At 36.5% G+C, this 20,901-nt stretch overlaps 7 protein-coding genes across 10 annotated transcripts; 3 read left to right on the top strand and 4 right to left on the bottom strand.

The window, feature by feature from the left end:
- Nucleotides 1-209: 209 nt before the first annotated feature.
- Nucleotides 210-1,707, bottom strand: LOC108596566. Of its 3 annotated transcripts, none has more exons than XM_017982471.2 (4): nt 1,619-1,707; nt 1,346-1,546; nt 943-1,285; nt 210-887 (listed from the first exon to the last, which is right to left on the bottom strand). In XM_017982471.2, exons 2-4 carry the CDS (start codon nt 1,537-1,539, stop codon nt 231-233), a joined length of 1,194 nt encoding a protein of 397 aa, XP_017837960.1. In that variant the 5' UTR covers nt 1,540-1,546; nt 1,619-1,707; the 3' UTR covers nt 210-230. The 3 variants fall into 3 exon arrangements, with proteins under 3 accessions (XP_017837960.1, XP_017837959.1, XP_017837958.1); XM_017982470.2 differs by having other exon boundaries at nt 1,346-1,550; nt 1,619-1,667; XM_017982469.2 differs by lacking the exon at nt 1,619-1,707 and having other exon boundaries at nt 1,346-1,590.
- Nucleotides 1,708-8,316: 6,609 nt separating this feature from the next.
- Nucleotides 8,317-9,891, top strand: LOC108595728. Its single transcript, XM_017981010.1, has 4 exons — nt 8,317-8,477; nt 9,004-9,188; nt 9,245-9,522; nt 9,583-9,891. The coding sequence occupies exons 1-4, from the start codon at nt 8,429-8,431 to the stop codon at nt 9,854-9,856; spliced, it is 786 nt and encodes a 261-aa protein (XP_017836499.1). The 5' UTR covers nt 8,317-8,428; the 3' UTR covers nt 9,857-9,891.
- Nucleotides 9,892-10,053: 162 nt separating this feature from the next.
- LOC108595952 (paired mesoderm homeobox protein 2B) lies at nt 10,054-10,994 on the bottom strand. The gene is made up of 3 exons (XM_017981237.1): nt 10,721-10,994; nt 10,356-10,549; nt 10,054-10,251 (listed from the first exon to the last, which is right to left on the bottom strand). Exons 1-3 carry the CDS (start codon nt 10,992-10,994, stop codon nt 10,066-10,068), a joined length of 654 nt encoding a protein of 217 aa, XP_017836726.1. The 3' UTR covers nt 10,054-10,065.
- Nucleotides 10,995-12,585: 1,591 nt separating this feature from the next.
- Nucleotides 12,586-14,179, top strand: LOC108597529 (regulator of nonsense transcripts 3B). 2 transcript variants are annotated; one of them, XM_017984127.2, is made up of 3 exons: nt 12,586-12,707; nt 12,765-13,820; nt 13,878-14,179. In XM_017984127.2, exons 1-3 carry the CDS (start codon nt 12,645-12,647, stop codon nt 14,139-14,141), a joined length of 1,383 nt encoding a protein of 460 aa, XP_017839616.1. In that variant the 5' UTR covers nt 12,586-12,644; the 3' UTR covers nt 14,142-14,179. The 2 variants fall into 2 exon arrangements, with proteins under 2 accessions (XP_017839616.1, XP_017839617.1); XM_017984128.2 differs by having other exon boundaries at nt 13,868-14,064.
- Nucleotides 14,142-16,728, bottom strand: LOC108597528 (DNA ligase 1). The gene is made up of 6 exons (XM_017984126.2): nt 16,657-16,728; nt 16,539-16,577; nt 16,230-16,481; nt 15,535-16,167; nt 14,602-15,473; nt 14,142-14,547 (listed from the first exon to the last, which is right to left on the bottom strand). Exons 1-6 carry the CDS (start codon nt 16,671-16,673, stop codon nt 14,180-14,182), a joined length of 2,181 nt encoding a protein of 726 aa, XP_017839615.1. The 5' UTR covers nt 16,674-16,728; the 3' UTR covers nt 14,142-14,179.
- Nucleotides 16,729-17,046: 318 nt separating this feature from the next.
- On the top strand, nt 17,047-18,254 carry LOC108595563 (mRNA-decapping enzyme 1A). The gene has a single exon (XM_017980824.2). It carries the CDS (start codon nt 17,111-17,113, stop codon nt 18,221-18,223), a length of 1,113 nt encoding a protein of 370 aa, XP_017836313.1. The 5' UTR covers nt 17,047-17,110; the 3' UTR covers nt 18,224-18,254.
- Nucleotides 18,255-18,311: 57 nt separating this feature from the next.
- On the bottom strand, nt 18,312-19,784 carry LOC108595526 (methyltransferase-like protein 9). The gene is made up of 3 exons (XM_017980781.2): nt 19,577-19,784; nt 19,197-19,487; nt 18,312-19,144 (listed from the first exon to the last, which is right to left on the bottom strand). The coding sequence occupies exons 1-3, from the start codon at nt 19,667-19,669 to the stop codon at nt 18,593-18,595; spliced, it is 936 nt and encodes a 311-aa protein (XP_017836270.1). The 5' UTR covers nt 19,670-19,784; the 3' UTR covers nt 18,312-18,592.
- Nucleotides 19,785-20,901: the final 1,117 nt, after the last annotated feature.

The following is a 20,901-nucleotide window of genomic DNA, read 5'->3' as shown; positions in this document are numbered from 1 at the left end:
CAATTTATGAACAAAAAAACTCCAAGTTATAAAAGTGTTGTAATCTGAGATGGAATGAATATAACTGTGACCCTCAATGTTACGTTATGGTAATTTAAAAAATTTACAGTTCGAAAAAAATGAAAACAACATTTAAACATTTGATTGATTTGATCTGGTAGTTTAATTAAAGCTTAAAAACAAAAAAAGTGGAGTGGACCGAACTTTAATTACTGATGAGCTCAAGTTAATCAATTTGCTCGCGAAATTGTTGGGGGCACATACAATGCATCCACAGCCTTTGGCTTCTTTTTCTTTCCAAACCAACGCTTGGGATAATAAACTTTTTTTTTAAAAATCTGTATATCTATATCTTCTTTGTTCTCGAAGAACCAAAGCTTTTGCCGCATTATTTCCAACCCATTTAACGTCGCCTTTACATTCTCGACGCGACTTTGAACCTCTAATATGTGTGATTGCTCCCTTACAGCGCTTTGGTATTTCATCTGCCAGTTCTCATAAGCCATGGCGTACTCCGCTATGAGTTTGGGCTCAATACTTTGCGCGCACTGTTGCACGTTTGCGTCCAAAGCATCATCAAAAGCTTTATTTCGTGTAGATACTTTAAGGGCATCGTCCAGTTGTTTTTTTACCTCGGGCTTTTCTGCCTTGGACATTAGCATCGCACATGCGCGTAGAACATCTTTATAGATAAATTGCTGATTTACTTTAATAAACTGCTCCAGCTCAGCGTACCGACCAACTAAAGCAAAACCGACTAATGCTATATTTTTGGCATATTCATTAGAGCTGTCACCCAACTTGATCATAGCCACACCTAGTCGATCGTCCTCAGTTATTTCCTTTTGCTCCTCATAGTTTCGCAAAAACTTTACCCGCACTTTTTGCTGTAAAATTTAATTAAACAAAAAGTGATCATAATAATAATAACCTATAACTCACCACATCCGATGGCTCCGCAACTTTTTCTTTATCTCTCTTAGCCACAATCGCATCGTAGTTTTTAATAAATTCACAGAATGAACGATATGTGAGCGCTGCAGTTAGATCATTGTTGCTTAAATCTCTTTCAATTAGCAATGCCGCAACTTGTGCTGCCTCCAAGGCATGCCCATTGTTTATTAAATAATCCATTAAATGGCAGCCACTAAATTTATCAATGAATACTCCATATTGCAGCGGATCACGCAATACCGTAATCACATCCTGCGGTGTTGTATAATCCAACAGCTGATTTACCAAAATATTCGGGAAGAGCGGCACATTGCTGCATTCCTTTTGCTTCCTAGTCAAAAAGAACAAAATAATTAATAAAAGCCTTTCTAATTGTATAAATTGCACTTACCTGAGCCTCACTAATTTATCCAGCAAGTCAATTTGCCTATTATCTTGATTAACAAAAATATCCAAATCTAATTTAACTACATTTTGTTGTGCCACAGTCACATTTTTATTGGTCAGTGCCAGGCTGTTAAATGCGCTTGATAAGTACGACAAGTAACGCCTATATGGAATCGTAAGTATAACTCGGGATTGCATCCTAACACTTTCTTTTGTTTAAAAAAAACGTAGGCTGTATTTGCGGAATTAAATTAAAGAAAATTAATAAAAATAATACCTCAAAGCTAGAGAGTACACTGTACGCAGTACAGAGTTTGATTCCCATCTCTAAGTCAGTGATGCCAACTTTTATGCAATAAAAAAACTATTTAATTGAAATGTTTTAATTCATCCACAATTTCTTTTTATTAATGGCTCTATGCCAATTAAGCTATTTTCTCAGTATTTTTTTTCAGTATATGGGAAATGTACGTATTAAACGAAATTTGTAGGTAATGACCTTTTTTTTAGGTCATTAAATGAATGCGGTAGACTGTCTAGCTATTTATGGCTTTTTTGATATTTTAGCTATATGAGGCCATCAAGAATTGACAACACTGCTGGTGGTTAGCAGAAAGGAACGACGAGCCGTTTTAATTTTATACCTTGAATTGTTGTTGTAAATATACCTCTAAATTTTAAATAAAGCCAATCTGTTTTGTTATTTATAAATAAAAAATTGAACAGCGTATCATGAAGTTGAGCAAATGTATGTAACAGGCAGAATGAGGCGTGGCAGACCCCGTTAAGTATCTATAGGCAGGTGAACTCTTTTTATTTAATTTTTTTGCATCGACAAGCCTGATCAGCGCTCAGTACGCAACATACACGCAAAGGAAGGATGTTAAGGGCTTTGACAGTTTACTTATCAATCGCTAAGGCAGTTCCAGCTTTGATGGCGATCGAAGCATATTTATTGACGCTAATGGCAGCTAATACATCGGCCCACGTTTTGCTGTGGACAATTGCATGCACTTTCCGAATACGAGTTGCTACTGCGTCGATGGAGATTGTCAGCCAGCTGGCGTTATAAGTTTCAAAAAGTTTTTTTTTATGTGCTATCCGCACTTTTATTTTACGGACCCAAGTTATCTCGAGGCAGTGGACGGTCTGTAGATTATCCGTGGAACCGCTTATACATATCGGTTCATAAAATATGATAATAGGTTAATTGATATGATAATAAATAAAACGCAGAGAATTGCATTTATAACAAATTTATATTAGTTAAGGCAATAAGAAGAGGTCTCTGTTTTTATTAAGCTTAAGCAAACCCGTTACCGCTAAAGAAAGAAAAAGCAGCTGCCTTCTTTTCTATTGGAAAGCTCAGGAAGTTGCTGCAGATAGTTAGATTACATATAATTTAGCATAAATTTTCAAAAATTTTTATTTTTTTAACATCTATTTAGCTGTAACTATCCACGAAGCAAGGTTTTGCAGCCTCTTAAGAGTGCTCCAAATTATGTGACTGAAACAAACGAGCTTAAAAGTCTCTAGAGAGTACAAAAATTTGATTATTTTTAAACCACATTTAGTTTTGCATTTGCTACTTTCGGGGGATTTGCATAAGACAGACAAAACACGTGTTTCTGTTATAAAAAAGTGAAACAACAATTAAATAATGAGTGTCCTGAGATTAAAATGCAGAAACGACGCGACAGTGATTCTTTGGCATCAGAGCTTAGTGCTGTGCCATATAGAAATGAGGATCCAAATTGCAATTGATCAATTTTATGCATAGTTATATTGATGATGTGCAGTACTCAACATATGATTCTTCTTCGTTAATTGAGCAGTTCTTTTCAATATTTAAACGAGCTTTTAAAAATCATGCGGCGGCTGATCAGCCATCAGATTTCATTTCATATAATTATGGTATCGCTGAATGCTTGACAAATTTTTTATACACTTTGACATTTTTTTTAAATAATTTTTTTAATCAAAACACAATCCACATAAATTTTAATATTGATGGCTTACGTCTTTTTAAAAGTTCAAGAACCCGGCATGGCCAATATTAATGAATATATTCATTAAACTTCCCCAGTATTGCTTGCTGGTGTTTTTTGTGGAGACACCAAATCAACGAAATTCTGAATATGTTCATTTCTGAATTCAAACCTTTTATATCTACTGGTTTTTATACACTTAGACATTAAAAAAAAATGGGTATTTTAAAGTTGTGCAAATGTATGTAAGGGAAAAGGAGGCGTCTGCCACGCCCCATAAAGTATATATATTCTTCTCAGCAACTATAGATGGTGCTAAAAGGAAGACAAAAGCTACCTCCCTTATATATATACGAGGGAAAAGCTCCAGTGTCCTTGTGAACAAAATTATAGAGTTTATTGGAAAGCACAACTTTTACATAATTTCCCTTGTACGGGGTAATAGTCATGAAAAAAGTTCAAATGAAGTCCGACGACTGTTATAGAGTATTATCGAAGCATATAAACGACACTAAAACGAATTTTTACACGTACCAACTTACAAGCAGCAAGGGCATAGAATCAGATGTAACACCTGCAGAAATAACCAAGGCGCTACAAGACAAAGGATTTAATGCTAAAGGTCTTCACCATCTTAAACAAGGATAGGAAACCTCAACCGCCCTTTAAGGTTGAACTCAAACCAAATAACAAGTCTCTTGAGAAAAATAAACTGCACCCTACCTACAAACTTCAGTGTGTACTGCATCGTAGAATCACTGTAGAAAAACCACATATGCCCGGTGTGTGTAGTTTGTGGACAGCTTCATGACTCCGCACATTGCAAAGACGATTCTAGCACTAGGTGAGTAACTGCAGTGGTAATCACACAGAGGTTGACCACCAGTGAGTGACCACACGGCGCTTTGCAAACGTACGTCTTACACCAGCCAGATTGTCGTTTATCTTCCAATCCTCAACAAGGAAAAATGTTACATTTGCAAGCGCTATAATATTGGGATTGGAGCCCCCTGCCTCAAATATGTACATCGCATTCAAAAGCACCTCACTTATCTCAAAAGGAGACCATGTCATAACAGCAAGAGACTACAATGTCAAGCACACGCACTGAGGATCTCGGTTCGTGACTCGGAAAGGAAAGCAAATTTATAATGCTACTAGTGGACCAGATAGCTTTATTTCTTTTGGTGATTAAAAGATGAAGAAATTTTTTGTTTGTTTTGTTGAAAAGGAAAAATTTTGCTGAAGATTATGCTGACCAGAACTGTTCCAACTGGTTTGCAGCTTCTTCATGGGCTCCGTGACTTCTTCAAATATTACTGGCTTGGCTGGCAAGCACATTTGGAATGGCTCTTCCATTCGTATTTTCAATGCTCTTGTGACATGTGGCGTTGTAAGGCCAAAAAGCCTTCTGCGCTTTTGGGAAGCACCTTCCACCAGGGGGGATCCTTGAGTGTGGCCTTCGGGACGACAACCCTTTTAAAGCGGTTTGTAAGTTTCCATTATGAGCAGTTAAAAGATGAATCGGGTCCAGTTCTTTCAAGCAAAGTTTCTGCTTAGCCTTTGCAAGGGCTTTTTACTAACGGTTGGCCAGTCTCACGTAGATTTTGTGGATTCTAGCGTCACCTTTCCAATCGTACTCCTAACGCACTTTTCTTTTAACCGCAATAGTGCGCTTACGTTTGGGGGAAGTGGAGCTTGATGAGTTGGCGAGCATTGTCTAGCTTGTGCGATAGTGGTTGCGGCTATTTTTATATTGTTTAAACTTTACGCATTGCAATCGGCATATAGTCGTCATTGGTCCAATATCTAAATGTTTATCATCACTGGGATCATATTGGAATGCCAAACGATTGTATGATGCCAATGATCTTCGTTTGCTCACGCGTTGTCTCAATTGGGCATTTCTTCATATTGTATTTTGTCTTTCTACGCTTAAGTTCTGTGAATACACTTGTTGCTGGCTTGCATGTTTTGTGCGGCGGCCGATGTTGGTACGTCGTACTCTATGCATTTTGGACTATGGACAGAGTGGTGAATTTAACCTCAAATGGACTATCCACATAATTTACACAGTTCAACTTACCACTTTAAGGACAATAACTTATTTTTTTACTTTTTTTCACAATTTCACAGTGAACACAATACATTACATTTAAAGTTTTAGAGTCGAGATAAGATATTTCATACATATGATTGCTTTATCGATGAACATATGATGCTTACAAATTCAACAGTGGGGGAACGGTAAAAAAAAATGATTTTCCCGCTTTCCTGTTGAAATTTTTCCAAAAATATACCCAAAAACTTGATTAGCGCCGAAAGTCTTTTGGATCTGTCATCTGACCACTCACCCGTTCTAATTAATCTAGTCCGTCATCCAGTAAGTAAAGATCAACCGTTTAGATTGACCTCACATAAAACCAAATGGATCTATTATAGGAAATATATAAGCTCACACTCAACTGAAGATGACATCGACAACCTTGTAAACACACTAGAGTTACCGCAGATCGCATTTTAACTCCTCAAACTGCACAAGTGTCTAACACACAAAAGAAGACAAATCAGTAAATTGAGCAGCTCGTTCTCGAAAAGCGACGCCTACGACGAGAATGGCAATCTCACAGGTCGGGATATGCACGCCAATGGATATAAGATGCCTCCCGCCAACTCACCAAAGCGTTAAAGTAACAAGAAGAAAATACCCAACATCTTCTACGAAGCACTTACTGTGGAGAGCTAACTCTATGCTCACCAACAGGAACCGTGGTACCTATAAAAAAAACACAGTATGCGGCTGGGCTCGCAGTGATGCAGACCTTTGTCGAAAATGTGTTTCAGCCAAATCCTGCCACAAATGCATTCACACAACCAACACTAACAAACTACTTTTAGCTCTCAAGAGTCAATGGAATGCCGCCAAAACGAAATCGAAGTTATCATCAAAAATCATTTGAATCCGAAAAGTCGTGAAGTATTTTTGATATGAAGAAATGGAAAGACGTTGAGTGTAGGCAATTCCTACATTACACTGGACCTGTAGTTTCTTCAAAAGCTTAATTTTTATGGCAATGAAAAGTATTGCTTAACTTTGAATGTTCTAAGGAACTCATTCGTAGTCTTATAATCATATTGCCGGAGCCATTTGATAAGACATTTCAAAAATATAATTTTCTTTGTCTATCGCATTTGGCGGATGAAGTTATATATTACCAAGAAAATGAACATTTCTTCAGTGCATTTAAATATAAATATATAAATAAACTATTTAGACAAAGTGAAAAAATGATGCAAAACAGCAATAATACCATAAGAAGTCAAGTGTCCGCGTTAAAGTTGGGCGCAACCAACTGTTACATAGGTTATCGCAGCAAACACACGACAATAATAGCTGGAGTCTTACTGGAGTAAGCTACCTGACTGCTGCGGAATATTCCAAGCGGAGATGTTCGCTATAAGGAAAACCACTAAAGCGATTTAGGAGCACTCACTGTATACACAGGAAATGGACCGTCAACCGACCATCAATGCTATTCAAGCATCTCACATAGCTACTCAATATGACCTGGGATGCAAGGATGCCATATCTACTGGATACCAAGCCCCTAGGGCCCAACATTATAGAGTAGTAGATCCCGATCATACGCAGGTCTCTGTACAGCGATAGAGCAGAACAGCAGCCGAAGCAGAAATGAGGTGGAAAATCAACACCAGCTCCAAGATGGCGAGAATAATGTGCTACACCAGAAATAGACTCAGAATTCCTGATTTAACTCCAAAGAATGGAGTGCAGGCTTTTGGTAGGAATACTACTATTAGCGTCCAATGCGAAGGAACTAACCACGGCTGGAGAAAATGCAAATGGGTCAAATATACCGTGGAATATTCTTAGCAATAATTATCGGTATAAATAATAATTCGAGCGGTCACCTATTTCGACTATTTTCACTTCCCAATTTGATTTTTAAAAAATAAAAACATGTTAACATGCTGGTAGTAAAATATTAACAGCTTTATCTAACAAATTAGTTGGACAATCTAAATAGTAGCAAGGTATAAACACATGGTGCAGTATGCAAAAAGCGTATCCGATCTTTTTACATTATTTATTTTACCTTAATTCCCCTTGTAGTGAACGAATTTTCTTTTAGCAGCGAAAAGTATAACTTCGCGTAATTTCGGGCGTTAAACGAAATTTGTTTGAACCTAACATCGTTAGCTGGAATAAGCATTATCCGAGAATTGGGAGTATACATACATATGCACACATTTGCGTAGATCGGGTCTTCCAAATTGTTTCACAGTCACTTCACATCTATTCAAATTCAGCAACTTTTAGACTATGTTATGTATATGCATGTACATAACATACATACATTAGTACACACAAACTTACATACACGGAGTTACGCACATTGGATATCTATGCAAGTGTACAAATATGAAAGCTCGTATCTACATACATACATACATATTGTACATAGCAATAGTTTAAGTTCTAGTTACAATATATGTATGAACATATGATATAGGGAGATGTTAGAGACAAACTGCTGTAAACAGAGCAACCAAGAGCAACGAAGCAGAAAGCCCACCCCTCACAGTTGGTCACAGTCCTAGGCGCTGCAATTCATGTGGCAGGCAGCTGCAAAGCATATACATACATATGTACATACATAAGTACATATATTATGAGCGTCAAGTGGCACGAGCTGCTCATTTAGCCCAACTTAGTATGTTAAATTTATTGTAGTTATATGTAGATATATATTCTTATGTGACACGATCGGTGGATATATGTATACATACATATGTGTTGTGCATTATTACACATGTATGTGGGTTGTTTTTCTTTTGACTCTCTTTGTGTCCGGCTCTCTGTTGACGATCTGCCTCTATTTACTTTAAAATTACATACATATGTACATATACATACATCCATACAAGACAGCGCCAGAAAATTTTAGTGTGATATATCAGACAATTCTGCTTGACCATGCTGTTCGGTTGTGTCGAGTAAACTTAAGCGGACGTTTACTCTTCTCTCTCTTGCGGTATCTGCGCGTTCGTCTCCAACGGAGTTTTTAAAGCTCAATATGAAATTACTGTTAGCTTTCATCATTGCTGCATCGATTATTTACGCAGGTATTGATCAATGCTTAATTAGTGATCTGTTTTTGAGAAGCAGTTTGATAATATTCGAAAATTCAAAAACTATTTTTAGCTTGAGAAATGAAATCATTTTAGCAAGTGAATATATGTATGTACATATATTAAATATACATATGTATATCATGAGTTGTTGTGTGTAAGTGAGTCTTGTGTACTTGAGAAAATGTATATATATATATATATATATAATATGTGTATCAAAAATATATGTGGAAAATTTCGATTTATTAAACAAAACACATATATGCCACCCACATACACACATGTTAATACATTATCTATTTATACCATATATGTACATAAATAATGTAGAATCTGAACTTATTTTCATTGAGATTTTTTTTTTGATTTTTTGAAAATACTCCTAGCTCTTTAGTCGAAAGTTAGATATATTGAGAAATTAATCCTTTTTAGACATTATAAAGTGCAGACCACAATGCAATGTTGGTTAAAATTGCCTTTTTTTATTTAATACAACATATTACTTGTTCATCTTAAGATGTACTATGCAAGCCAGTGGACGAAGAAACAAAATTCATTTTACTCGAGGAAGGTGACATGGCGCCCACTGTATTAGACTGTGAATATAACCTGGATGATACAGAATCATTCCATACCCTAAAATGGTTTAGAAACGATAAAGCAATTTATCAATGGATTCGTGGCTCACAGCCAGCGCCTATTGTATGTATAAGTCAAATATTCTATTTAAGTTATACTAAAAGGTTCGAATATTTCAGCCTGACTTCAAGAATTACGTTGACAGTTCTTATGAAAGCTCAAAGGATCCAAATAAGCAATACAGCTCTCTAGCGCTGATCAATCCTACGATCAGTTCCACGGGAGACTACAAGTGTATCGTGCAAACACAAACGAAAACGATAGTTGTACACAAAAGTGTGCAGGTTATTGATGTACGAAACTATACATTAAGTTTAAAACGTTATCAGATTCAAAACGAAACCCAACTGGAATGCAAAGTGTCCAATGTGTTTCCAAAGCCAAAATTAACTATTGAGTATGTATTATTATTATGACTTAAAACACACACATAAAACTACATTTTTCATATGTGTAGATCTGAGGGAATTGATATTACAAAGGTTTTGACTAACCCCCCAAAAGAAGACGAGGATGGATATTTCAATGCGACCACCTTTGCTGCTGTCTATGACAACGATGATGACACAGACTATCACAAGTGTATAATGACCTTTGATGGGTATCCGCAAAATTTTACTGTTGTTGTGGCCTCCGGGTCCTCGGCCTGTGAAAGATGTATAGATTTTAGATTACTTTTAATAAGTTGTTTACTGTACTTCTGGCTTGAGCGCCTGCATGTTTTCATATAAATAAAATTTGTTGAGTTTTTTTGTTGTAAAATAAAAAGCCATGAGTTTTTTTGAAATGTACAAGATCAGATATAATTCGTATACTTCAAACTTGTGATTTCTTACTTTCACATTCTTATTTATTTTCACATTAAATACCTTAGTTCACGCATAAATTAATTGTATATTTATATTTATATGTTTAATATACACGAAAATATCATTGATCCTTAAACCTTATCATAAAAACATTTTATTTGGCATGCATTTTGAGAAGCTTTCAGTGCTACATCATAACATTGATTTCCTGTTGCGCTAGTCTGCTTATTTTCCATTTTGGCGCATTTGTCTTTCATAATATATATGGCATGTCTTTCTTGTTTTCGAAATTTTGCTCTGCGGTTTTGAAACCAAACCTAATAAAATGATGAAAATAATTGAAAATTAAATTAATAAAACCAATCTTGTTTTGTATTCTGATTGAGTCAGATCAGATATTAATTATTTTTTTTAAGGTTACCTGAACTCTGGCTTCCGTTAGGTGTAGCTTTGATGCAATTTCTTCTCTCGTATAAATATCTGGGTAATGAGTTTCCAAAAATATTTTTTCTAATTCATTTAGTTGATTTGAAGTAAACGTTGTTCTGATTCGTCTTTGTTTGGATTTATCAGTCAGACTAGAGCCTTCATCAACATAAGATTTTAGCTGAAAATCTATTCGCAATAATACAATTTAAATATCGGTCTCCCAAATTTATAAGACGCTTCGATAGAGACAATTTATAGATTTGTTGATTTTAAAAGGATTTCAAGGTGGCAGGTAAGTTATTGTAAGCCCGATGTGAAAGAGAAATATAAAATTAATGGAAATTACAAAAAACTTACCGGATGTGTATGGTGTTATGCTATGCGAGCCGGGATAAAAGTCCGTTACATTTGATATTTTTGAAAATAATAAGTTGGATTCTTGGCTAAAAGAGTTTCGAATTCCGGTCTCATTGGCACGTAGTTTATAATTTGAGTCGATTATTAGATTATAATGACTCATATGATTGGCCACACAGAATCCTCCATTAGAGTTGGTATTTTGCAATTGAGAGCTGGTATTGTATGAGCAATCCTTATCATAGCTCGTCTTGTTTAAAAATGAAAATTCCATTTCATAAAAAAGTTATACAAGCATAAAAGCTTCACAATAATTATATTTTTAATTCCAGGTTAAATCACATCTCAATAAATAAATCAATATGAGATCACAGAGAAAATATAATGTATAACTGTCCTTAAATTAATAAGTTTCAGTTAAGATTGTCTTAGCATCAACCTTTGGACAAAAAAGGATGCTCTACTTGCCTGACTGGAAAGAGAAAAAAATCACATGTTACGTATTTGGGGGCGGTGCTTATTATTTAAGGGTGAAAATGTTTCCGTATTGCTTGTACACTTCGAGAAAATTAACGTTATAGCGATATTAAAAAAAATGAGAATGCTAATAAGAGCTCAAAACCTTATACTGAAAGTGGGCCATTATTTTAATTAATATTGCAAGATTTATTGGAGTGCTACTGAATTTAAAATAAAAATAAAATGAGTATTATTATTTGAACAGTCAATTTGATTCATTTTTGTTTGAATTATTTCTTCAGTGTATGTTGTAAGCTTTGAAGTATAGTAAGTTCTTAGTGGAAACAAAAGAGTTTATACTACATGCTTCTAAGCTACATTTTGTGCAACATCTTACATGATATGTACATACATTGATATATATATTGTATGTCTCACCAAAATCGAAATCTACGAAGAATTTGCAGAGCTTTTGAACTCGATTATTTTATTATATATATAAACTTGATGTTATACATACACTAGTGGGCGTAAATATTTTGACGAAACTAAAGTTGAGCAATTGAGCATTTGTTATTGACATATTGGTATCAATGGAAAGGTCTTCAAAATGCCTTTTGAATAATATAAAATTTGTCTTAACCCATTAAATACCCATTAAAATACAGGTTTTTTGAAATTTTTTCTAGACATTTAAAAAATATTGGGATGCAAAAAGTTGTATGAGAAGAAGGAAAAATTAGTCAAATAATATTAACAATAAGTAGATTCGTATCAAACAATAAAAAGTGTATAAATAACAGTAAGGAATTGGGTATCGGATATTTCTGATGAGAAAAAACTTTCTATTTTTCTATCTTCTATTAATGGAGAGATTAGGTGGGCCCTGGCATGTGTACGTTTTGCATCAGCAGATAATGTTTTTGATAATATTGTCGCTAGGACGATGCATTTCAAAAACGCTGTTATTTGACATAAAAGATAACATCTATTGTATGTTTAAACTGGTGGAAGCTGTTGCTTAATGGGTTAGAGAATTTTGTATCATTAAAAAGAGATTTTCGTAAGTACGTTTCCATTGATCTTGTATCCAATATGATCAATAACAAAATGCTCTCAATTGGTGATGTCCGTTCAACTTTAGTTTCGTCAAAATATTTATGCCCACTAGAGTATGTATCATTTGAAAACCAACGTGAGATTATTAGTTTTTGACAATAGTTAACATAATAAGATAATAACAACAATGAAGTAGTTTATTAATTAAATCCTCGAAGATAGAGTTTTGTAAAATTGCAATTATTTGTTAGTTACTATTTGTTATTTCTGTTCCATTCTTATGTTCCAATTATGACGTACGAGTACATCAATTTATTTTGGTATTTTTTCTGACGTAGGGAGAGTGCCTCACATGTATGTTCGAGAAAAATTAATAACATAAAGCATAACAAGCTATTTAAATAAAATGGAAAAAACTCGAAGCAAGAGGCAACGCGAGAAAAAGGACAAATCTTGTCAGCTAATACGGGTTCTTATAATAAATGCAACTGTATGAAAAGAAACATAAAATTCGTATATTTTGTAGATTGTTGTTCGGCATTTGCCTCCAACCATGACCGAAAAGGAATTTCTCGCTCAGGTAGACCCTTTGCCGGAAAACGATTCGTATTATTATTGCCCAGCGGATTGGTCCCTCGGCCAAGAAGCAACTTGCCGGGCCTACATTGATATATCTACCAAGGATACTAACGACGTGCTGCAATTTCGAGATCGTTTCGATGGATACGTTTTTGTAGATTCGAGGGGCTCTGAATACATTGCTATTGTAGAATATGCCCCATTTCAATCTCTTCTAAAGAACAAAGCACGCGGTCACGATAACAAAATAAATACCATTGAGCAAGAACAACATTTTCAAGAGTTTCTGCAAAGTTTGGAGGAAGAACGTGAAGATGCAAATCGATTGAGCGATGTAAAGATTGATTTCTCATTCGACCTTAAGAATGATGAAAAAGTCAAGTCGACGCCTTTGCTGCAGTACTTGTCAAACAAAAAGGAAAAGAGGCGTGAAGAAGCGCGTAAACGTAACGAAGAAAAGCGGAAACAACGCGAAGAACAGAAACAGTTACGTTTGTTGGAATCGACACAAATCAAGCCAAAGGAAGCTGCCTCTAATGAAAACAAAAAGGTCACAAATAATTCAAAAAAGACATCAGGCAAAGAGGTATTAGCCACTCCTGAGATCACAAAGTCGTCGCGTTCTACGCGGCGCAGCGAGAGGGATCAGAGACGACGCGAAGAACATGAGCAGCGTAAATTAGTTCGTGAGCGTGAGAAAAAGTTATATGAGAAAAGGCCTGATGCTGAGAAAGGAAAATCCCAAGCTAATGAGTCAAAACAACTAGAGAAGGAAATTGTAATTTTAAAGAAGGAAATTGTGCCAATGACTGATGCGCAAAAGACAGCAGATCTATGTGCAGAGAGTTCCATAAAGAACACTGACGGTAACGATCCATCTAAAATTCTCCATAAAAATAGTAGATCAACAGCAAAATCATATTGTAATCTAACCCCTGAAAGTAAGGAAGTTAAAACAAGTAACAGGCTCAAATCCTCAGATGATCGTCGCATAAGAAATAAGGTTTGTATATATATAGGTATATAGACAATTTAAAAAGATAAACAAAGACTTTTTTAGGATCGACCATCCAGAGCCATATACCAGCCCAAAGTACGTTTACGTCAGGGCTCAGAAGAAAATTCACCAAGCGATGGCAAGGATCAAGGTCGTACAGCTGAAGAAGCAGTCTATTGCAATTTACCAGGGGAAAAAGTCAAGATCAAACGATTTGGCAGACGTAATAGACAAAAACCAAACCAGAATAAAGAGAGTGCTGAGTACGCACGACGTCCGTCGAAATCTTCAGAGAGCAGCACAAGCACACACTCTACCTTAAAATAAAATAAACGCGTATGTTGCTCAAATATTTATTATTTTTATTAGTAAAAGTCGCTTTCAGTGTCCATTCCATTGCTGGATTTCTGATTATTCTTTACTTGATCCTGCGAATTGTACATGTGAGCGATTTGATTTGCATCTGAGGCGTTTTCTGGACTTTTATCATCTCGTATGCGTATGAAGCGAGGAAAACGCAATGATATACCACGCTCATTATCTACAATGCCTATGGCAGCTCTGTGTATGGGACTGAGCGATAGATCTGCACATTTTACCTCCCAGACTTGTACAGGTTCGAACCAGGCATCCGGTTCCAAGCTACTATCGTATCTAAAATATGATTTTGCGCCGCTAAGCACATGCTTTTGTAGAAACGCCGAGTGTACTTTTAAATCTTCATCGGTGAAACCTATAAAGGAAATATGTTAAAATAGGCTGGAAATATTTTTTTTAACCAAGTGACCTGTGCCAATTTTACAGATACTCTGGTACTCTTCATTTTCTGCATCATAGCAGGCCAGCAAGAAGCCTCCATAAATGCCAGTACGTCGACCTTTTCCCTTATAGCCTCCAATTATCACCAAATCCAGCGAGTCGCCCACATTTGATAAATAGTCTTTTTTTAATTTAAGCCAATTTCTAGACCTTTTTGCAATTTCATATGTGGCTTCTTCATCTAGCGTTTTTACCATAAGACCCTCACAGTTGCCCTTGATTGATTCTTCTAAAAATTGCTGCACTTCGTCCATGTCATCTGTATTTAACGCAGTTGCAAATTTCCATTCACCTTCAATCTCTTGAAAATTCTCAAACAAAATCATTCGACGCTCTGACAAGGGCTTTGTGACAAGCGAAATGCCATTAAAGTATAGCAAATCGAATATATAAACGCATACTTGAACTTTAATTTCGTCAATGTCTACGTTTTTTCTTTTACGCGTACTAAGGACTTGGAATGGTAATATCTGTTTTCTCTCCACATCCCATGCAACGATCTCGCTATCGAGTATATAACTGTGCACATTCGTTTTAAGAAAAGACTTGCTTCTGGCTATAAGATCTGGATATTTGGCCGTATTGTTTTCAGAGTTACGCGAGAATATGCTTATGTCTCCCTGATTGTTGAGGTGTATCTGTGCACGTTCACCGTCATACTTCCATTCGCAAGTTATATGCATGCCACTAAAACGTTCCAGCACTTCGTGTACTCCCTTTGTGGGCTGAGCAAGCATGGGTCTGAGCGGCATTCCGGGATGCATCGGGCAATGTTTATGAAGTTCCTTAATATCGTACATTAAAATTGCAGGTATTATTATGTCATAGTTGGGACATTGGCTGAAAAAATTAATATAAAATCATTTTTGTACGCATTTTTATTTGAAATGCATATACTTGCCAAAATGTGGTTTTTAACAAGAGCGTTGTTTCCAATATTTCATCCTTATATTTATCGCATATCTTGTTAGTCTTACAGTCGTTTATGTGGTTTTTCTTGACAATTGCTATTGCGAGTGCTGTAAGCAGACTCTGTTCTGCAATGCCAATGCGCAGCTTACCAATTAGAGATCGTATGAAAAAACGCGCCTCTGAGAAACGGCATGCTACAAAAATATCATAAATAAGTGTTATTTTCGATTGCCCAGATATCATGGCAATCTCTTTAAGCTTGCTGAACACCCCTCGCACATTTAAATGCTTCGGATGAAACATCATGCGCTGGGACAAACGTGACTGTTCAGCTACAATGCCAAGATCTCCAGTCAAATGTGTCTGTGCTTTGATATGAGCCAAATTCCGGCCAGTTGCTTTGCAAATTGCTTTCATTAGCGTGGTATCGGCAACGCCAAGTTCGAGTCCTTCGTATGCTGGCGCCAACTGGTTGATACTTAGGTACACGCTGGGCAACAAATCATCTGGACTAACTAATATCACTGAGCAAAAAAAGTTGCTCAATATGTCTATCATCTTAAGGCGCCCTTTTGTTTCTTCAATTACTTGAAATGTGCGAGCCAATGCTAAATAAGGGGTCCTATTAATAATCTTATTAACATTATTTTTAATATATTTAAAAATATGTACGCTTTTACATACACTCCTCGAGCTTTCCAATAGGCGTCCTTCACTGGGTGATAACATTCCAGAGATGGATCATAACTCTCCAAGGCCACACCTCTTATTTCTCTTTTAAGGGTCATCATTTTTGGCTCATTTGTGTGTAATTCTGTAGTATCCATAGGTAAATCTTTCATGGCATCCCCGAAAACTTCACTTTTGACAATCGGATCTATTTGTTTCACTTCGGAAATGTTCCTCTCAACTGCATCAGTTTTCACTTGGCATTTTCTTGTAGATGCAGATGCATGTTATAAAATACATATTTTCCAAAGTTGATAGACTTACTCTGTTGATGATATTTCATCCTTTGGCTTAAAAAATGAGCTATACGTGAAGGATAAAATATGAATAAGCAATTGTATATACGTAGAACTAATCATTTATATATATATCATATACATACGTTATTGATTTCTGCATGGCTTTAATTTACTTCACAAACAAATTTTGCAAAATGTATTGGCGCCATTTCTAAAGGTGAAAAAACTCTATATGATAGTTCTATCGATAATTGGCCTAAACTGTTTAGCTTGACGAAACAATTATATTACATATGTATAGTAGAAAAATTCTTTTGTCAGCCTTAAGTTCCTGTAAATAAATTAATTAATTATAAATAATTAAACTTTTACGAATTTATTTATTATCAATATATCAATTTCGATAGGTCAAAAATAGCTAGGATATTAATTTTCCACAAATGTCGAATCAAGTCGCATTTTGTACCCAAAATGCTTGGTTCGATAACTTCTTAGCCGATAGCTGTCATACAATTACCAATTGCTCATCTCTCTCACCTGGAAGAGGCTTGTTGAATCTACAATATAATTAAAATAATATTTAACAAAACTAAAACAATGGCGGACGAAAGCATAACTCGGATGAATTTGTCGGCTATTAAAAAAATCGACCCATACGCTAAAGAGATTGTGGATTCATCATCACATGTTGCATTTTACACTTTCAATTCGGAGAAGAACGAATGGGACAAAACTGATGTCGAGGGAGCATTTTTTATTTACCATCGAAATGCAGAGCCATTTCACAGCATATTTATTAACAATCGCCTAAATACAAATTCGTTTGTTGAACCTATTGCTGGCAATCTGGAATTGAAGTCGCAGCCACCATTTCTGCTGTATCGTAACGAAAGATCTCGCATTCGTGGCTTCTGGTTCTATAATAGGGAAGAGTGTATTCGCATCAGCAAGGTGGTAAACAGTTTGCTCATGAGCAAAGAGAGCAACGGCCAGCTTTCGTCAACAATGCCTTCACTGCCTCAGCAGGGAAACTCAAACATATTCAACATGCTTAGTCAGGCGCAGAAGGAGTACAATGCTCAGATAATCAATCAAGCCCCAAGTACAATAACCCAGTGTGAGAACGTGACTCCTTGTAACGTGATGAAGTTTTTCGAATCGGCAAAGCAGGCTACAGTAGACGCCTCAATGAATCGACCGCAGCCACTTTCAGTCGATCAGCTAGAGAAGCTGCAGCGTTCTGTTACACCGAATGATGGCACCGGGCTGTGCCCAACCTTAAGCAGAGACAAGGAATTTGTAAACTCTGCCGAAAGTCCGATTTCGCCCTTCATTAAAGCTACAACTTCAGCGATACCTCGAAACCTTAATAATTCCATTTCGCTATTAAATGAACTGAAGTTTGATAAACCAATTGAGGATGCACCAGCGTCGGCCTTGCTTGCGAGCGATGAAGCTGAGGAATGCCTAAGACGGCTACTCGTCGGCGATAAGCCAGCGGATTCCAAGCCAGCATTAATGCCACCAACAATGTTTGATGTGCCCAACACGAGAGTAAAGCCCGGACCGTCGCAGCAACCAATACAACCACTGAATACTGTCCAATTTGTGCAGGCATTCACTTATCTTATTCACAACGACAAGGAGTTTGTCAAAAAGCTGCATAATGCATATGTCCATATGATTGACTCAAAGACAACATATCAATAATTGATTAAAGAATAATTTTTGAATCCAGCAATACCCAAGCTTTGTTTTTTTTTTTTTTATAAAAAAAAAGGACATTTATATTAGCGAAAAAAGGCTTCATTTGGTACATTTCCTAATTTTAAATGCCTAATTAGACTTAAGTTATTAAGTATTTGAACAAATTTATATATACTTAATAGCGTTAGCATTGGAAAGCGTACAAAAATTTTAACTAATGCTATTAAGTAGTCTTCTTCGAAAGCACAACAAAAAGGTCAATAAGCCAGTAGTGATTGGTATAAGCCTTAAAAACGCTAAACTTCAGTTAATTACAATAAATGCCTTTCAAAATAATGTATGCTTCCAGTATTGGAAAACATGAAAAACAAACTAAGTTGTCTTTTTCGAAAGCACAACAATAAGGTCTATCAGCCAATAGAATGATTGGTGAATATCGCCTTCGCATAGATATGGCGCTTTTGTCCAAGCTTCCACGCGAAAGCCGCAGTTTTCCAGCAAGTCCAGAAACATTAGAGCTTCTTCTTCAAACGTTGTCTCACGGCACGTTTTTCGATTACTATGATCCAGTAGAGGTCTAAGTGGCAAGTGGGATGTATTTGTCTCAACATAATGCATGTAAGGTAGCACTAAAGCAACCACCGCACGACCTTTTGGCGCCAATGCAGAGTGAATATCCTCTAAAAGCTTAAATGAATCAAAGCAACGGTCCAGCACATTTAGGCATAGTATTAATTCAACATTTTGTAATTCACGAATCTCCGAGACTACGTTAAAGTTGAGCTTCTTGAGCCTATCTCTCATAGTCCAACTAGCCTCTGTGGCAAATACTTGCAGTACAGCATTGGCACTCAGTTGAGACACCGAATTGGCCACACGCAATGAAATTTCACCGTCGCCCGCTCCGATATCCAACAGAGTTATCTAAGTAATAAAGCAAGCTTTATTAATATAATTTTATATTATCACATCATACCCTTTCAGCTGGTAGTATGGCAGTTGGAAATCCACCAGCTTCCAGCAGTTTGTAAAATTGTTCCTCAGATAAAATAAACATGGAACCACGTTTTAAGAGTCCATTGATGTCCGTCTGCGTCATAAAGAACTGCAGCACTGATTTGGCCAGTGCATGCCATAAATGCATCCAAATATTGGATGACAACATCTTGGCACGCTCTAGCCATCGTACTGTTGTTGTATCCGGCCTTTTGAGCGCGACAAATTTCGATTGGAATCTTTCGGGCAATTCGCAATTTAATGAATACCACTAAAAGTATACAGATGCTTATCGACTTAAACTGACATCTACATACGTATACATACATACATCTATATGTATTATGTATGTTTACATACCTGTTGTGTGTCCAGGCTTGCCAAAAAATTGTCATTATGAAATTTCGCGTGAATAACACGTGCCAAAGTCCCTCTTGGTCGATAATGATCCATTAAAAATAAAGTATTTACTTGCGGGCTTACACGTATAATATCATTTTTCTAATTTGTATCAAAGTGATTATTCAGTTTTTACATTTCGTTCCTAAAGCGAACTTGCCAAGCAATCGGACAGTATTTTGTTGTTGTGAAAAATCATATCGATATACATATGAACATCAATGGAAACAATTTACATTTCTTTTAGCCAAATGCAGCCATCGATAGGGATGGCTACACAATGGTGATATGTGCGTTGTATTATATAAAAATACATTATAGTTTAATGTACTCTATCGATGCCCCAAATCGAAACCTTAATTTTAATATATATGACAGAGGCAGAATATTCTTGATCAGCAGGACAAGCTGAATCAATATAACCATGCCCGTCGGTCCGTTAGGATTTATGAGCCACAATATATAACTATGGGAGATACGATACCTAACACGGGCGATAGATTTTTATTTCCTTTTTTATTGGAACTATTTGCTATAAGTTATCAAAAAAGCTGCTTGCATTTTTTATTCGCAGTTTTGTTGCCAGCGCGCGATGTATCCTTTAAGAATAAAAAGAGCATGTCCATGCTCACAAAAACAATACAAAAGATTTGATGTGAGGCAGAGGCACCCTGGCTCTTTGCTTCGTGTGCCTGTTTCGCTACCTGCGACAAAGTCAGAACCAGAGAACGGCATGAGTGTACGCACCCCTAAAAGCGCCATGTTACTTACATGGTGTTACCCACACAAGCAGCCGAATTTTTGCGGCTCTTGTTGCCCGACAATTTTTCATAAGCCTTTACAAGCCTTTTGCTTGGGTAAGTCAAAAAGGCTCGAAAATGAATGTGAAGAAACACAAAAAAAAGGTCATGCAATTTTTTACTCGCCTAATGTGCGCGTCTCTTTCGCTACCTGCTGTTGCGTCGGCGCCAGTGCAGACAGACCGAGACAGCAAGCGAGATTTTTTTCTCGCCTATGCTTATATGCCTGCTGATCGCATTTTGCGTGTGCGCACATTTTCTTTTGCCCTTATTTTTCGGCACTTGCAAACACCCAGGCTTGTCTTGTGTATATGAGTAAAGGCATATGCCTCTGTTTTGCTTGCACGCGTATTTATCCACACCCATGATTTGTGAATGCCACCATGGTGTCAAAAAAGTGCCACCCCTGCCGTTCTCTGGTCAGAACTTGTGTACCCACGCGTCTTGCAGCCCAAGTAGCCCTCTTTTGTTGTGTGCGAGTAAAGG

This window comes from Drosophila busckii, chromosome 2R (assembly GCF_011750605.1).
Source record: "Drosophila busckii strain San Diego stock center, stock number 13000-0081.31 chromosome 2R, ASM1175060v1, whole genome shotgun sequence".
Taxonomy (NCBI): Eukaryota; Metazoa; Arthropoda; class Insecta; order Diptera; family Drosophilidae; genus Drosophila; species Drosophila busckii.
The sequence above is the reverse complement of the archived record's forward strand: the minus strand, read 5'-3'. Positions and strand labels throughout refer to the sequence as shown.

What these genes read in the sequence shown, in the direction of transcription:
- LOC108596566 (XM_017982471.2), bottom strand. Translation starts at nt 1,539, where the DNA reads ATGCAATCCCGAGTTATACTTACGATTCCATATAGGCGTTACTTGTCG. An exon ending in GATAAATTAGTGAGGCTCAG is followed by an intron (nt 1,286 to 1,345) that starts GTAAGTGCAATT and finishes CTTTTTGACTAG; the next exon opens with GAAGCAAAAGGAATGCAGCA. An exon ending in TTGCGGAGCCATCGGATGTG is followed by an intron (nt 888 to 942) that starts GTGAGTTATAGG and finishes TAAATTTTACAG; the next exon opens with CAAAAAGTGCGGGTAAAGTT.
- LOC108595728 (XM_017981010.1), top strand. Translation starts at nt 8,429, where the DNA reads ATGAAATTACTGTTAGCTTTCATCATTGCTGCATCGATTATTTACGCA. An exon ending in TGCATCGATTATTTACGCAG is followed by an intron (nt 8,478 to 9,003) that starts GTATTGATCAAT and finishes GTTCATCTTAAG; the next exon opens with ATGTACTATGCAAGCCAGTG. An exon ending in GCTCACAGCCAGCGCCTATT is followed by an intron (nt 9,189 to 9,244) that starts GTATGTATAAGT and finishes CGAATATTTCAG; the next exon opens with CCTGACTTCAAGAATTACGT.
- LOC108595952 (XM_017981237.1), bottom strand. Translation starts at nt 10,994, where the DNA reads ATGGAATTTTCATTTTTAAACAAGACGAGCTATGATAAGGATTGCTCA. An exon ending in CATAACACCATACACATCCG is followed by an intron (nt 10,550 to 10,720) that starts GTAAGTTTTTTG and finishes TATTGCGAATAG; the next exon opens with ATTTTCAGCTAAAATCTTAT. An exon ending in TAACGGAAGCCAGAGTTCAG is followed by an intron (nt 10,252 to 10,355) that starts GTAACCTTAAAA and finishes TCATTTTATTAG; the next exon opens with GTTTGGTTTCAAAACCGCAG.
- LOC108597529 (XM_017984127.2), top strand. Translation starts at nt 12,645, where the DNA reads ATGGAAAAAACTCGAAGCAAGAGGCAACGCGAGAAAAAGGACAAATCT. An exon ending in AATCTTGTCAGCTAATACGG is followed by an intron (nt 12,708 to 12,764) that starts GTTCTTATAATA and finishes TATATTTTGTAG; the next exon opens with ATTGTTGTTCGGCATTTGCC. An exon ending in ATCGTCGCATAAGAAATAAG is followed by an intron (nt 13,821 to 13,877) that starts GTTTGTATATAT and finishes AGACTTTTTTAG; the next exon opens with GATCGACCATCCAGAGCCAT.
- LOC108597528 (XM_017984126.2), bottom strand. An exon ending in GATGAAATATCATCAACAGA is followed by an intron (nt 16,482 to 16,538) that starts GTAAGTCTATCA and finishes TGCATCTACAAG; the next exon opens with AAAATGCCAAGTGAAAACTG. An exon ending in TATCTGTAAAATTGGCACAG is followed by an intron (nt 14,548 to 14,601) that starts GTCACTTGGTTA and finishes TTTCCTTTATAG; the next exon opens with GTTTCACCGATGAAGATTTA.
- LOC108595563 (XM_017980824.2), top strand. Translation starts at nt 17,111, where the DNA reads ATGGCGGACGAAAGCATAACTCGGATGAATTTGTCGGCTATTAAAAAA.
- LOC108595526 (XM_017980781.2), bottom strand. Translation starts at nt 19,669, where the DNA reads ATGGATCATTATCGACCAAGAGGGACTTTGGCACGTGTTATTCACGCG. An exon ending in CAAGCCTGGACACACAACAG is followed by an intron (nt 19,488 to 19,576) that starts GTATGTAAACAT and finishes GTATACTTTTAG; the next exon opens with TGGTATTCATTAAATTGCGA. An exon ending in CCATACTACCAGCTGAAAGG is followed by an intron (nt 19,145 to 19,196) that starts GTATGATGTGAT and finishes TTTATTACTTAG; the next exon opens with ATAACTCTGTTGGATATCGG.